Source organism: Paecilomyces variotii, assembly GCF_004022145.1.
Source record: "Paecilomyces variotii strain CBS 101075 chromosome Unknown C8Q69scaffold_4, whole genome shotgun sequence".
In the NCBI taxonomy this organism is placed as follows: domain Eukaryota; kingdom Fungi; phylum Ascomycota; class Eurotiomycetes; order Eurotiales; family Thermoascaceae; genus Paecilomyces; species Paecilomyces variotii.
This window is the reverse complement of record NW_021167143.1, coordinates 1,908,953-1,920,592: the sequence shown is the minus strand read 5'-3', so window position 1 is coordinate 1,920,592 and position 11,640 is coordinate 1,908,953. Positions and strand designations below refer to the sequence as shown.

The window sequence follows — 11,640 nt, the reverse complement described above, 5'->3', positions numbered from 1 at the left end:
AGAAAGATTAAATAATAATACAGACGCACTGGAGCATAACTTATTCGTGCCTCAAACCAGGAACATATCTGCCCCAATAATGATCGGCTTGACGCGGCATCCGGTTACAACGGGAGTAGTTCCCGGCTCTACGCCGGCTGTCGCATGATGACGATGCAAAACAGACAAGAGCTAACCGAGCGCTTGAAATGGGATATGCTTGCTATACCACCCATGGAAATCGATATTTATTTTTGTCAGACTGTGCCTTCGATCTACGATCTGACGGGCGAGTAAATTAGCTGTGTTGTGAGAGGATGCTGGGACCAATTCCTTCATTTTCCCGCACAGCGAGCAGAATCAATGCCTCTTGGTTGAGAACAACACCGGCAACCACAACTCCAGTTCGAGCGAAAGGTTTACAATTATCGTCACCAATTGACCAACTGTATCAACCAACGACTTCTCATATATCCCAACATGCAAGGCAACCATACTCTTCTATGCCCTCACCTCCGCCTACGGGTCTCAAACACAACCGCCTCATAGTTGGCATGACCGGCGCAACAGGCGTCATCTATGGCGTTGTAGCCATGCAGTATCTGCGCACTCTAGGCATTGAGACGCACTTAATCAAGTCAAAATGGGCACACGCGACAATCAAATACGAAACATCATACAGCGTCGCAGACGTCGCGGCACTCGCGACGGGCCGATCCTGGCCCATCCGCGACATGGCTGCACCTATGAGCAGCGGAAGCTGGAAATCAGATGGAATGCTCATCGCGCCGTGCAGTATGAAAACATTAGCTGCCATACGAGCGGGTTATTCAGAGGACTTGATCTCTCGCGCAGCGGATGTGTGTATCAAGGAACGCAGACCGTTGGTGTTGGTTGTAAGGGAGACGCCGCTCAGTGCGATCCATCTTGAGAATATGCTAGCGCTGGCTAAATTGGGCGTGATTATCTTTCCCGCTGTCCCGGCATTCTATACTAGGCCGAAGGGACTGGATGATATTGTTAACCATAGCGTGGCGCGCATGTTGGATTGTTTTGGTATAGAGACAGATGGTTTGATGCCTGCGGAGGGCAGGTGGGAGGGTTTCCGTCCTTAGGGACGTTCTGTGCTCTTTTCTTCTAAACCTAGAGCAGTGACTGTTTATGGTGGGAATTCCATACGGTTCGAGTGTTACATGTTTCTCTGCATACATTTCTCATTAGGTATTATACAAGACTCTGGATATCTGAATATGCTGTCATTCTTGTGGAATACCAATGCCATGTTTATAAGTCTGTACGTCTTTCCTCCCTCAGCATGTATATAGCCTTCGAGAACATTATCACAACGCTATGGTTTCCCTTGTACTTTCTTTTCCAGTACTATCTTCGGTGGTTCAGATTTATCGTGCCCACCTAAATGTTGCCCTTCAGGGTCTTTCCTCGCAGCCTCAAGGACTTCTTTCTTGGTCTCTTCGTTGGCATTCGGAGGCCACTCTGTGAGAGGAGCTGTAGGTTGTCCCACTATCCACTCCCAAGGTACTAATTTAGTCAGACGTTACAGCGTCGGTTAGAGGTAGACTTACGAGGATTCTGAGATGCAGAGGCTTGGGACATTTTAGGTTTTCTCGTTTCTATTTATCGAATATTATTTCTCTGGGGTGCCGCTCTTGTAGGTAATCTCAAAATGTCGAGCAGTCTTCACTGACGGAGAAACTTCTTAGGCGCTGTGTTGACGTATATAAGGAGGTAAAACCTGTTGATATTCTTATCTGACGGGAATACGTCACTACCACGTGAAAATGCTCTTGGGGAGAATATACGTCGGATTGTATACTTAGACAATGATATAGCGATTTCTCTTTCTTTCTAGAGGCGTTATTAATGAATTTAATTACATATTATCCTGCGTAAGTCTGAAAAGTGGACAGTGCTCACCGATAAGATTAAGGACAGCCATTATGTACAGGCCTAGGACTGCAGTGTTGCCGACGACGAACTCGATGGAACTCCTGAATTATTCGGAATGAAAATGTACTTTCTACACGGGAATAAGTTGGTATCTTTATGCACGTTCATTGGAAATCTAGGAAAAGACAACAACCGGAACCAACAACCCAGCGCTCCAGACAAAGAGTTTGCCCACTATCATTCCGCTTCCACACGTGGGCCAAAACAAAACACGATGAAAGATGAACAGTTATAGCCGTGATTAGCTCCTTTGAAATCCCGTCTTCCGGCGGAAGGAACATAAAAAGCGGAAAGAGGACTTGGGATGTACAGTTACGCAGAAAACGTGATAACTTTGGGTGCTCTAGACATGGTCGAGTGGTTCCGCTCACTCTATATATCTAGACTCGGGACCGATAAGTGCACCGGAGTAACTGAGCAGTAAGCGCGGTGTGTGCAGAAATCGTCTTCACAAGCATTCCATCAATCATCAGAATAGTTCTTGCAGGTAATAAGTGCAGCGCGAGGCCCAGACACCTTGTCGCCTAACCGTCTTGGACCTCTTCACCATGATATCGGGATTGAACGGGAGCTGAGAACGCCGGCGATTGTTTTGGCATTGAGAAGTAGGAGCGACTACCACTCATACCAGCTCCAGGGCCTCGGGCTGATGGAGGATGTAAATGAGGTACTTCGGCATCTTCATGATAGTTCATAGTCATTAGGAGTGAGAAGGAGTACTGTTCGAAGAGCCTTGAGCGGCAGCTGCGCGAACAGGAGCAAAATAAGGATGGGCCATGGCCTCCTTAGCGGTAAGACGTTCCTATAATGATATCAGCAACCACATCAACTTCAAACGAGCACCATATGACGTACCGCATGATCATATCTCAGAAGCTTGTCAAGGAAGTCGATAGCTTCGTTGCTGACGAATCGCTGGTTTTCAGCATTGATAAATGAATGCCATGGCTTCTTGGGGAAGCGCGAGAGGATCTCATCGTATTGCGGGTCAAGCTCAATATCGTACTTGTCAAGGTACTCAAAGAGTTCTTCGGTGCCAAGAACTTTGGCTATCTTTACGAGCTGGTCCGAGTTGCTGTTTCCATGAAAGAAGGGTTCTTTCCGGAAAATCATCGAAGCGAACATCGCGCCCAGCGACCACATGTCAAGAGAGTAATCGTACTCCTGGTAGTCGACCAAAAGCTCAGGTCCCTTGAAATATCTTGATGCAACGCGGACATTGTACTCAGTCCCCTTGTGATAAAACTCCGCCAAACCCCAGTCAATAAGTCGGAGCTACATCTGGTTAGTTTCATAAAGGTATCTCAAGTGTCAGATACCACACACCTTTCGCCGTTCATGGTCGATCATAACGTTGTGAGGCTTCACATCTCTATGCATGATACCCTTGCTGTGACAGAAGTCGAGTGCCTTCAGAAGTTCATAGATGTAGTAACGAACATCGTAGTCCACGAAACGAGGATAGAGCGTACGGAAGTCGGTATTGTTCACGTATTCGAATACCAGACTAGGCGTCTTACTCTGGCTGTCACGAACGACATCAAGCAAGGCCACAATATTAGGTCCTCCAGACAGATTCTGCAGAATCTTGATCTCACGCTTGATCTTCTTCTTCTTCACAGGCTTGAGGACCTTGATGACGCATTTCTGGTAGTTCACGACATTGATGCCCTCAAACACCTCCGAATACTTTCCGCGACCTGAGATAATAGATAAAACATTAGAATTTCCAGTCCCTCGATTTTTCAATTTTTGTTTTTGTTTTGTTATTCCCGCTTGCGACAAGGAGGGGCTCTCACCAATCTTGCGCACAACCTCATAATTCTCCAGAACGCCCCAAGAGATGTTCACACTATCATAGTCCCAATAGGACCTTGGCATATGCTCGTTGACATCTGCATAGACGCGCGCCATGTTGCTGGCGGCTTAAAGGCTGATGCCACTCGCCCACAATCGGACCTCGAAACCCGTTGTGGCGGGGCAAAATCGGTGAGGTAGGAGGGCGATGAGATAGGAATGAGAATTGTAAGATGGGCAGAGGTATGCGTGCCGAGAGGTAGGTGACAAAGAGCCCACCGATCAGCAGCGATACTTTTCCCGAAGTGACTGCAGAAACAGTTAACTGATCGCGCACTGGTGGTGGTGTTGAACCAGCGTAAGAGACTCGTTCATCCAAGTCACGGGGTGATCATGTGGGGAGCCCCCCGATGCGGCTAGCGGGATTAAAGCGGTGGCGGAAAAGCTGTTTATCCGCCGCTTTTCAGTTTCCTTTCCTGGACAGCAGCAGAATAGCTTCACTTTACACCATCGACAAGAACCCTGAAGGGCATAGGGCGGGCTGGACGGTTTTAAGCTGCCAAAATGTTTTATGATCTGAATGTGCCGTATTCCCCTGATGACCCTGAGATCCTCCACACGCTGGAGTTTCTTGCAGAATGTACGTCAATTCCTTTTTTTTTCTCTGTATTTCTGCGCGTGACATGAGAAACTGACCGGGTTCCAGTGGGCTACACTACTGTCGCCTTGTCTCAAACGATCACCGGGAAGATACCCCCCAATGCTGCCCCGCCTTCTCCTCCAGCAAATGCTCCCAAGTCTCTCACGCTGCTGTCCCGCGTGAATATCCCGCTCGCAGATCCTTCGCAGAATCAACGTCTGACGGCCCTGGCTGAGACATATTCACTGGTTGCCGTACGACCTACGAACGAAAAGTCACTTCTCAATGCATGCAACAACCTGGATTGTGATCTGATCTCACTCGACTTCTCAGAACGTCTTCCGTTCCATTTCAAATTCAAGACACTGGCGTCGGCCATCTCGCGTGGGGTTCGTTTCGAGATCTGCTATGGCCCTGGTGTGACTGGAAGCGGCTTGGAAGCACGACGGAATCTCATTGGGAATGCTATGGCTCTAATTCGTGCCACGCGAGGAAGGGGCATCATCATATCGAGTGAGGCCAAGAGGGCACTAGGTGTGCGTGCTCCCTGGGATGTGATCAATCTTGCCTGTGTCTGGGGTCTGTCACAAGAGCGCGGGAAAGAGGCAATCTGCGAAGAAGCAAGAAAAGTGACTGCGCTGGCAAGATTGAAGAGAAGTAGTTGGCGGGGTATAGTGGATGTGGTCCACGGAGGGGAGAAGCCCAAGATTGAGCCTGCGAAGACAAAGAAGAGTGCCCCTGCAGTCTCAGATGCCGCCGATAGCTTAAAGAGAAAGGCATCTCTCAGTTCAGAACCGCCAGCAGAGGAGTCCGAGAAGCCTCTGTCCAAGCGTGAGATGAAACGGAGAGCTAAGAAGGCACGTCTAGAGGCACACGGTCCAGATGCTCCTTGATACAAGCGGGCTATACAGGCGGACTTAAAGGTACGCCATAACACTACTACAGTTTACAGTCACGAATCCGAGGGACAGAAACCAGTGCTGCTAGCATCTAAGCATGATGTCACCGGAATTTCTAATCTCGCGATTAAGGGTTGCTGAAGACACAGACAAAAGAGATAACCATTACATGAAATACGAAAATATTTAGCAGCCGCCTCTTCCAGAGATGACAACTCCGATTCTCTGAATATTATTCTCCTCACAGGCTCGCCGTAGCCACTGCTTCCTCCCCTCGTCCAAACAACGCGATTGTTAATGCGCTATGGAGTGCAACCGTGTTGATATCGAATGGATCTGCAGTCGCTGCAGCAGCACCCCCTGCCTCTGCTGTGGCACTGGTCGTTGATGTTGTTGATGTCGCAGTTGTGAAAGTTGTACTTGCGGCTGCTGCTGTTGTTGTTGCTGCTGCTGCAGTGGTCTCTGCTACGAACGACGAAGACGTTGCGGCAGAGGTAGATTGCTGTACCGCTGCAGAGCTAGAGGCCTGTACTGCTGTACTGCTTTCTGTCTGGGCCGCAACACTACTCGAGGAAGGGACAGCGACACTAGAAGACATAACTGCTGATGTAGAGCCTGCTACAACAGCACTCGATGCGGGTGTCATTATGGTTGCGAATGTTGACGCTAGGGCGGCAGCTGAACTGGATGGGTATATGCTGAAAGCGCTAGCCGGGCAAAGACAGGTACAGTCGCAAGCTCCCGAATCGGACCCGGCACTACCTGCAGGTGTGGCAGCAGGTACTGCAACAGCCGATGACGATGCCGCAACTGCTGCGGAAGACATGGCGGGTGTACTGACTCCGGCCACCGACGATGATGCTGCAATTGCGGCTACCGAGGACGATGCTGCGACTGCGGCCACCGAGGACGATGCTGCGACTGCGACTACCGAGGACGATGATGTTTCCACTGCGGCCACTGACGATGATGCTGCAGCTGCGGCCACCGAGGATGATGTTGCAATTGCGGCCACTGACGATGATATTGCAATTGCGGCCACTGACGATGATGCTGCAGCTGCGGCAACTGATGATGATGCTGCGACTGCGGCTACCGACGATGATGTTGCAACTACGGCGACTGATGATGATGCGGCCACCGCCTGACTAGACTTCAGGTTTCCGGTCTATGATTGTTGGTAAGAATCAGTAGCAGCACAAATTTTAGAAATCAACATATCTTACCCCAACCAACAATGATTGTGTCGGCGTAGGTGCTCCGGGCAAAAGCCCAACAGATCCAAGGGTGTCCGCTGCAGCTTCATTATTGTTAGCCACTGCAGGTACTCCGAGTTATGAATATCGTCTTACCTTGCGCTTGGGGGATTATTGCCACCGCTGGACTGGACTTCAGGTTTCCGGTCTATAGTCGATAATTAGCCATGTCCTTAATATAAGAAATCAATCAACAAATCGTACCCCAACCAATAATGATTGTGTCGGCGTGGGTGCTCCGGGTAGAGGTCCAACAGATCCCAACGTTCCAGCAGCACTTTGATGCCAATTAGCTATATTCAATCTCAACGGGACACAGTACTGGGCCATCATACAGCTGCTGTCCTGCGTTTGACATAGTGGCGTTCCATTGTGCGTTGACCGTATTCTGCGGAGAATTCAGTATGGGTTATACTACTACTTGGAGGGTACTGACCTTGGATATCGCAAGCAGCAGAAGCACTCCAACGTGCCATGTGAACGAGGGATTGGGCCCCATCCCATTATGTTGTCCTTTCCTCATCGTAACGGATGATCCTCTGTGCTCTGTTTGTATTACTGTCCGAGACCTTGATGAGGAACCCGCAACCAGGCGTCGAGGGCTTCCGAAGATTGAGATAGACAACACAGCGATTCAAAGGCGAGGCCCTCCAGGGGCAAAGTAAACGAGTGTAGACTGTCTTATTATTATTCTTGGCCTGAAGATCACCTGGAAAACAGAAAGAAAAGGAATGAAAAGGTACCCGCTTAGCAAGCTTTAGGCGGACCTGCGCAAAAAAGAATTGAAAAGAAGCGAAAGAGAGAGAGAGACGAGACTTGCACGGGGCTCAGCAATCAGGCACGGAGTCTGGAAGCTGGTGCGCAGATTTCGATTAGTTATTATTACTTGCAGCAACTAATTAACTACTTGTTCCTGTATATGTTGATCCATGGTTTGGCATCTGTTGCGCAAACCCTAGTCCTAGAGGTTCCAAGTTTGTTTAACATGGTGAATATTAGTGTACAGCTTACGGCAGGATTGCCTTGATGCGGACTCGGATCTGGCATTAGCAGAGTTCTAAGACCGTTATTATTGCTCGATCTGTACTGGTGCCGCATGATGGAGCACTTGCTCATGCCCCTTTGGCCGTGAAATCAGACAGTAGTCGTCTCAGGACTCATCAGTAGCGTCTCGTTGCTCTTGGCTTATTACTTAGTTACATGCTCCGTTGACAACTCAGGTATTGGTACGTGGCCAGAGCAAGGAAAGTCAATATCGCATTCAATTGACTATACTCAAAGACCAGTGATTTATACACTATAGAAATAAAAAAACAATGACAATCTGCAGGCAAGAGAATCTGAAGCTGTTTACTTTCATGAGGAAAGTTTGCGATATCTAATGGTGAAACCAGGGGTAAACAGTTGATTTCACGTGACTTGTATATGCCCATATCGCTATTCGAGGCTTAATTTGAAACAAATGAAACATTTTGCCGAAACTCATGGTCTTACCGCATCGGATAAGCTGCTGAATCTCTCGGTGAACGAAGGGATTATCTTGACATTATGTACCACCAATTAAGAATGTACCAACTTTTAGGAATAAAGCTTACATTCGCGTTGAAGCTATCCATAGTAAGCTATTTTAAAATAGAATTTCAAATTCTATAACACAGGCTGCTAATCCCACCTACATGGAGTAGCATTAGTGCTGCTAAAACATCGTCGGTGCGCAGGACATATCTAAGTAGATGCTAGTGCCGACGATGGACTGGAAATGGCATTACCATACGAGCGGTCTCTAGATGAAACTCGATAGGGCCAAATCCTCAGATCTGACTTCTGTTTGGCCAGGTTCTAGATCTGTACAGAAATTCACTCGAGGGGCCGCGTACCTGTTGACCCTGTTTTAGTGTTAAGTGTTTACAGCAGATGGTGATGACCAATACTTTGAGGATGGGGCCGAAGTAGAGTTATAGAGGTAAGGATTATTATCCCCAGGAAAGAAAAAGAAACCGTTTTTTTTGTTTCTTAGGCTATCTTACCTTTGAAGCGTGAGCTATTATAGGACGGTTCTGGTTATTAAGGATGGTGAATTGTCTGAAGACCTCTTGCGACGATTGGGCCCTTTGCGTATAATCGATGACATGCATTATCGAGTACAATGGGATGATGAAACATGGCTACTCGAGAGTTTCCGCTGTAGTCATTATTGTTTCTGACGAGCTCGCAGCAGAGATATCCTGCGAAATCTCTTAGGTAGCTCTTCAGTCCTTGGTCCACGGGAAGTATGATTTAGTTAAACTACATGTCCGTTTTTAGATTTCTAATAGATGAACATACCATAGGATTTAGCACGTACAATGCCTGAAACGAAAACGCCATCTCTTCCCAGGGGCAGTCAAGGACGCTCGTGCCAAGCTCTATGTGAGTAATGACGAGTTACTGCGTGAGTATTTCAGTAGCCATAGCTTTATAATTTTCTACATATGGACGGAAGTCGATCAGTTCGAGGGCTCGTATTTGTTTCTTCATGGTAAGAGAATAGAAAGGAATTTTGAGTCCTGTCCTTTCAAGAGCGAGATAAAATATACAATGAGTGAATAGATTTCTGGACGGATATTGCGAGCTTGAGTGGCGCATAATTTGGATATGAACAAACTTATGCTATACCACGACCATTTTATCTGGTCCGTAGAGTCCTTCCCTCAAAGACTGGTTGATTTTGCAACAGAAGTGTCTTCTTGAAAGCCTTGGATAGACTTTGGATATGTTCTTGGCACTTATCCAGAATAAGCTTATCGATAAGGAACTTTGGTCAAGAGCGCCAAGACTTCCATCCCCAAAACTTTTCTTTCCGCACAGCGAACTAGCCATCTTCACCTCACTCCTTCAGCAGAAGAAAAGGGCACTATGATGTTGAGAGAAGTGTACGTATCAGGCTGAATTTATCATCTAGGGTGCCCAGACTGACTTTTTCTGCAGAAAGCCCAAGACCGCCCGTGCGGCACGCATTCTCAAGGCCCGAGAACCGCAGCTCATCGAGCCCGCGAAGCGCACTCTTTTGCTACATGGCACGAAATGTCCTACTCCTCTACACACTGTTCTGAAGACTATCCATGGACTTACCCAGCCTAATTCGATCCTGTTTCATAAGAAGAATGAGAATATCCACCCATTTGAGAATGTGGAGAGCCTCGAATTCCTTGCCAACAAGAACGAGTGTGGTGTCGTGGTCTTTGGGAGCAGTAGCAAGAAGCGTCCCAACTGTGTGACGATTGCGAGAATATTCAATGCGAAAATTTTGGATATGTGTGAACTGATGCTGCTGCCGCCGCAAGATGAGGGCGCTGTCCCGCCTCCAAATGCCTTGAAGATGAACATCGGTGTCGGACTGAAGCCCATGATGCTGTTCGCTGGTAGCGCCTGGGAGGATTCGACTGCCGCCAACTACGCGATGGTGAAGAGCATGCTGCTGGATATTTTCAGAGGAGAGGAAACGGACAAGATCGATGTGGAGGGTTTGCAGTACATCTTGATGGTTGGCGCTGAGGAACCTGTTGAGGGTACTGCGCCCGTGATCCACCTGCGGTGGTATAAGATTCGCACAAAGAAGAGTGGTCAGAAATTGCCCCGTGTTGAGCTGGATGAGATAGGTCCCAAGTTCGATTTCAAGATCGGCCGTATCCGTGAAGCGGAGCCAGATGCCATGAAAGCGGCGATGAAGCAAGGCAGGAAGCCGAACGAGGAAAGAACAAAGAAGAACATCAGCATGGATTCCATCGGTGACAAAGTCGGCAGAGTGCACCTGGGCAAGCAGGATCTTGGTGGTCTGCAGACGAGGAAGATGAAGGGTCTCAAGAGACGCGCTGGAATCGATTCTGACGACGAAGGCGACGCTGATATGATGGATGTGGACGAGGTCTCAGATGACGAGGGAAGAAAGAGAGCGAGAACAGGCTAGAGCCCACATATGGGACTCGATTCTGTTTCTTAGCACGGCGTTATGGTTGGTTTGGGCCACGCGGAAAAATAGTTTCACTGTTTGTCATACTAGGGTACCTGTCCAGATGATGCATATCGACCTTTCCCGAATTATAAAAGCATGCTTTCCAGCTTATTTCCAACAAACATCCTGGATCACTTTTCCGTATCCTTTCTTTGCACAGGGAGAAGAGATATCGATCGCCGAAAATGTAATGGTTGCTGCCATTTGGCGATGAAATTAACTCGAAGCAATAATGTAAAGAATATTAAACATCACTCTAAGGTGCCATGGGTGGTTGAAGGCTCTGAGGCCCGTATATTTGCACCCGGGCCATTAGCATCGTGTTCTGGCGAGTCCACATCAGAAAATTCACTACAATGCTCTCTATCATCCTCTACTTCGTGTCCTTGAGGATCATCGGAAGCTCTCTTCCTCTTTGGTCGGACGCCTTGCCGACGTGGAACTGGCTTGGTGCCTCTTAACCACGCATAGACCGTACCGCGACCAGCCATCGCTTCCGTTGCAACGGGATCCAGTAACAAGCGTTCCCTGTCCTCTTGGCTAAGGTTGGGAATATTGTCCTTTTCCACCGACGTTGCTCCTCGAGACACGATGCTGAGGGCATACCCCATATCTTTCAGCCGCCGCGATATCGTTGAAAGGCCGAACTTGGTATTGCATTCACTTTGCAGATAAGACTGGATCTCTTTGAGTCCAGCTATTGGGTGTTTCTCGACATAATCTCGGAGTTCCTGGATAGGAATCAATTATCTAATCTGAAACGATTTAACTGTACCTCCCCGCGGCATACTTCTTGGACCTCTTTCGGCACAACTGGAGGCCGTCCCATTGGCTTTGTATGCTCTTTTCGTGGCGGTACCGTCGTCCCCCATGTTCGAAGACAATGTGCTATCCTCCGGAGTTGTCTGTCAGAGACATTGTAGGTGAGACAGATGTACGGGTAAGGTTCTTGACGAAAAAGAGCCGCAGTGATCTGTTGTCTTGTTGTTTCCGGGAGAACCATGATTGATACGATACATGCAAAGACAAAGAATGGATAGATGAAGTGCGAACTTATTTAATTCTTAATCCGAATCCAGAAAATACATCGTGGCCTACAGCCCAGACTAG

General features: G+C 48.1%; 6 protein-coding genes across 6 annotated transcripts; 3 read left to right on the top strand and 3 right to left on the bottom strand.

Annotated features, from left to right (window-relative positions):
- Positions 1 to 482: 482 nt before the first annotated feature.
- C8Q69DRAFT_444254 (phenylacrylic acid decarboxylase) lies at positions 483 to 1,094 on the top strand (the record flags this gene model as incomplete). The annotated part of the gene is made up of 1 exon (XM_028628985.1): positions 483 to 1,094. One exon carries the CDS (start codon positions 483 to 485, stop codon positions 1,092 to 1,094), a length of 612 nt encoding a protein of 203 aa, XP_028486166.1.
- Positions 1,095 to 2,472: 1,378 nt separating this feature from the next.
- On the bottom strand, positions 2,473 to 4,007 carry C8Q69DRAFT_249540 (putative casein kinase). The gene is made up of 4 exons (XM_028626572.1): positions 3,747 to 4,007; positions 3,274 to 3,647; positions 2,803 to 3,222; positions 2,473 to 2,749 (listed from the first exon to the last, which is right to left on the bottom strand). Exons 1-4 carry the CDS (start codon positions 3,859 to 3,861, stop codon positions 2,648 to 2,650), a joined length of 1,011 nt encoding a protein of 336 aa, XP_028486165.1. The 5' UTR covers positions 3,862 to 4,007; the 3' UTR covers positions 2,473 to 2,647.
- A 78-nt stretch (positions 4,008 to 4,085) lies between these two features.
- On the top strand, positions 4,086 to 5,401 carry C8Q69DRAFT_249505 (RNase P subunit p30-domain-containing protein). The gene is made up of 2 exons (XM_028626571.1): positions 4,086 to 4,384; positions 4,451 to 5,401. The coding sequence occupies exons 1-2, from the start codon at positions 4,309 to 4,311 to the stop codon at positions 5,275 to 5,277; spliced, it is 903 nt and encodes a 300-aa protein (XP_028486164.1). The 5' UTR covers positions 4,086 to 4,308; the 3' UTR covers positions 5,278 to 5,401.
- A 785-nt stretch (positions 5,402 to 6,186) lies between these two features.
- C8Q69DRAFT_465583 (hypothetical protein) lies at positions 6,187 to 7,397 on the bottom strand. Its single transcript, XM_028630495.1, has 6 exons — positions 6,976 to 7,397; positions 6,875 to 6,927; positions 6,744 to 6,816; positions 6,636 to 6,687; positions 6,312 to 6,583; positions 6,187 to 6,230 (listed from the first exon to the last, which is right to left on the bottom strand). The coding sequence occupies exons 1-5, from the start codon at positions 7,060 to 7,062 to the stop codon at positions 6,489 to 6,491; spliced, it is 360 nt and encodes a 119-aa protein (XP_028486163.1). The 5' UTR covers positions 7,063 to 7,397; the 3' UTR covers positions 6,187 to 6,230; positions 6,312 to 6,488.
- A 1,902-nt stretch (positions 7,398 to 9,299) lies between these two features.
- C8Q69DRAFT_249434 (putative ribosome biogenesis protein) lies at positions 9,300 to 10,633 on the top strand. The gene is made up of 2 exons (XM_028626569.1): positions 9,300 to 9,451; positions 9,507 to 10,633. Exons 1-2 carry the CDS (start codon positions 9,435 to 9,437, stop codon positions 10,483 to 10,485), a joined length of 996 nt encoding a protein of 331 aa, XP_028486162.1. The 5' UTR covers positions 9,300 to 9,434; the 3' UTR covers positions 10,486 to 10,633.
- A 148-nt stretch (positions 10,634 to 10,781) lies between these two features.
- On the bottom strand, positions 10,782 to 11,533 carry C8Q69DRAFT_401391 (hypothetical protein; the record flags this gene model as incomplete). The annotated part of the gene is made up of 2 exons (XM_028627924.1): positions 10,782 to 11,261; positions 11,321 to 11,533. The coding sequence occupies 2 exons, from the start codon at positions 11,531 to 11,533 to the stop codon at positions 10,782 to 10,784; spliced, it is 693 nt and encodes a 230-aa protein (XP_028486161.1).
- Between the last annotated feature and the right edge of the window lie 107 nt (positions 11,534 to 11,640).